The sequence below is a fragment of the Gavialis gangeticus genome, unplaced genomic scaffold (assembly GCF_001723915.1).
Source record: "Gavialis gangeticus isolate Ggan-Ray unplaced genomic scaffold, GavGan_comp1, whole genome shotgun sequence".
In the NCBI taxonomy this organism is placed as follows: Eukaryota; Metazoa; Chordata; order Crocodylia; family Gavialidae; genus Gavialis; species Gavialis gangeticus.
In genome coordinates, this window is record NW_017728994.1 from 49,185,414 (window position 1) to 49,187,474 (window position 2,061).

General features: G+C 46.0%; 1 protein-coding gene across 2 annotated transcripts in view; it reads right to left on the reverse strand.

Annotated features, from left to right (window-relative positions):
- CFAP43 (cilia and flagella associated protein 43) overlaps positions 1-2,061 on the reverse strand; it is a 64,106-nt gene that overhangs the window by 47,580 nt on the left and 14,465 nt on the right. For both annotated transcript variants that reach the window (XM_019502773.1, XM_019502772.1), the window contains exon 7: positions 1,266-1,328. In XM_019502773.1, the coding sequence (XP_019358318.1) occupies positions 1,266-1,328 (63 nt within the window). The remainder of the gene's footprint in view (positions 1-1,265; positions 1,329-2,061) is intronic.

Consider the following 2,061-nt stretch of genomic DNA (forward strand, 5'->3'; position numbering starts at 1 on the left):
CCCCTCACTCCTGACCCACAGTACCCTGCATCCTGCCAGGGCATGCAGGGACCCCACCCCCTCCCCAGGCTCCAAACCCCACCCACACACCCACAGTCCCCCACACCTTCACAAATTCCACCCCCACACACACACCCGACACCATACAAAGGACCTGCATAATTTTGCATAATTTGGAGCTTTTAGCTGTGTGATTAAAATTGCAGTTGCGATTAATTTTTTTAATCGTGCAACTAACCGAGATTAAATTTTTTAATCGTTTGACAGCCTTAATTAAAATTAACAGAAATAACTCCTGTTTCCTGGTCTATGCTGAGGCTATTCATAAGCATGTCCATCAGTACCAGTTCCATTAATGATTTGTGATGTAGAGATAAAAAAGTGCCTCAAAGGCCTACAACAATGGTTTTCAAACTTCCTACAGTCATGAAACCTTCTTATATCACTTTTTCTGCTACAGAGCCCTTACCCCAGAGATGGGCAATTATTTGGGCCCAAGGGCCACATAGGCTGTTTTGGCGAGCTATCATGGGCCAGGTCAGCACCTCTCCCCAAACAGTTCACCAAAACTCCCTATATGGGATGGGGACTCAGGCAGCAGTGTTCAGGAGTGGGACAGATGGGTGAGGCTGGAATCACAGGGTGGGGTTTCAGGGCAGTAACAGCACAGGCCCAAGGCTGGGTGAGAGCCATGACCCGCTGTCTGCATGCCCCTGCAACAAGTGCGGGTTCCATGGCAGGAGCATGCAGGGAGCAGATTGCAGCTCTGCCCCACCCTGGCTCTGCACTGTCACTGCCCTATGGTCTCAGCCCCAGACGTGGGCATAGCGCCCCACTGACCTGCGCATCCTGTCCATGTGGCTTTCTGAAACGACGTCTGGGACTGGGATCTTCAGGTGGTGACAGCGCGGAGCCAGGGCAGAGCTAGAAGCCACTGCCAGGCCTCACTGGGGGGGACTTCAGCACCCATGAGTGGGAAAGGAGAGCTGCAAGCTCCATGGAGGAGGCTTGGGAGGAACTTAGCTTCCCTCCCCTGGTCTGGGGCGCACTGCTCGCAGGCAAGGAAGGGATGGGGTGGACCTGGCGGCCACTCAATGCCCCACTACATACTTGCAGCAGTCAGGACCAGGCATGGGCCCTTCCATGTGACCCTTCCAGATAGGACCCTTCCACCTGATTTTGAGTCATACTGACGTACCTTGCAGCTCCCAGCAGCCACTGGTATTATTTACACTTCAATTAGTTTAATTTAAACAAATAAGTACCTTCCTTTTTCAAATTTGCTTCAGATATCATTGGTGAGATCTGAACAATTGTTTGCCTTTGTTCTAGATAGAGGAAAAGAAATAAATATAACAGCTTCAATTATCTTAAATGTACCTAACAAATGCATGTTGACATTCTGACAAGTTATAGTTTAGCACAGAGCTGGGGATCAGGAGACTGGGATTCTTTTTGGTTTCTGTCATTTAACTCCTCAGTGTAACTGTGGGCAAGTCACATTGGTTATTTGACTTAATCACCCCACCTGTAAAATAGGGATAACAGTACTTACCATTTTAAAATCTATGAGTGAAATTTAGTTTACTTTGTAGGGCAAAGCATTGTTATTTATTATAATAACAATTTATGGTTTCTTAATTTATTTGCTCATGAGAGGAACTTCATCCAGCCCAAAAATGGCCCCTTGAAATGTCACAGCTGTTTCAGTTCACAACATGCTTAATATTTTTTTGATAAGAATTCAGCATGTGCTTAAGTATGATCATGTATATAAGTGCTGTGCCAAATGTCAATGTTTTAAGTTAAATATATATTTATGTGCTTTGTGAACTGAGGCTTAAGAACATATACCACCACAACACAGCACTTTAGGACAGAAAGTAAAGATAGACACACACCACAGCTAAATAAAACCCCAAAGTAATCCACTTACAGCATTAACAAAACCACTTCTTGCAGGTGGGGGGGGGAGGGGGGAATATTCAAGTACTGATCTTGCTTGCTTCTAATGTTGACAAGATAAGTTTATCAGGGGTGACCACCAGGATCTGGGGGAAT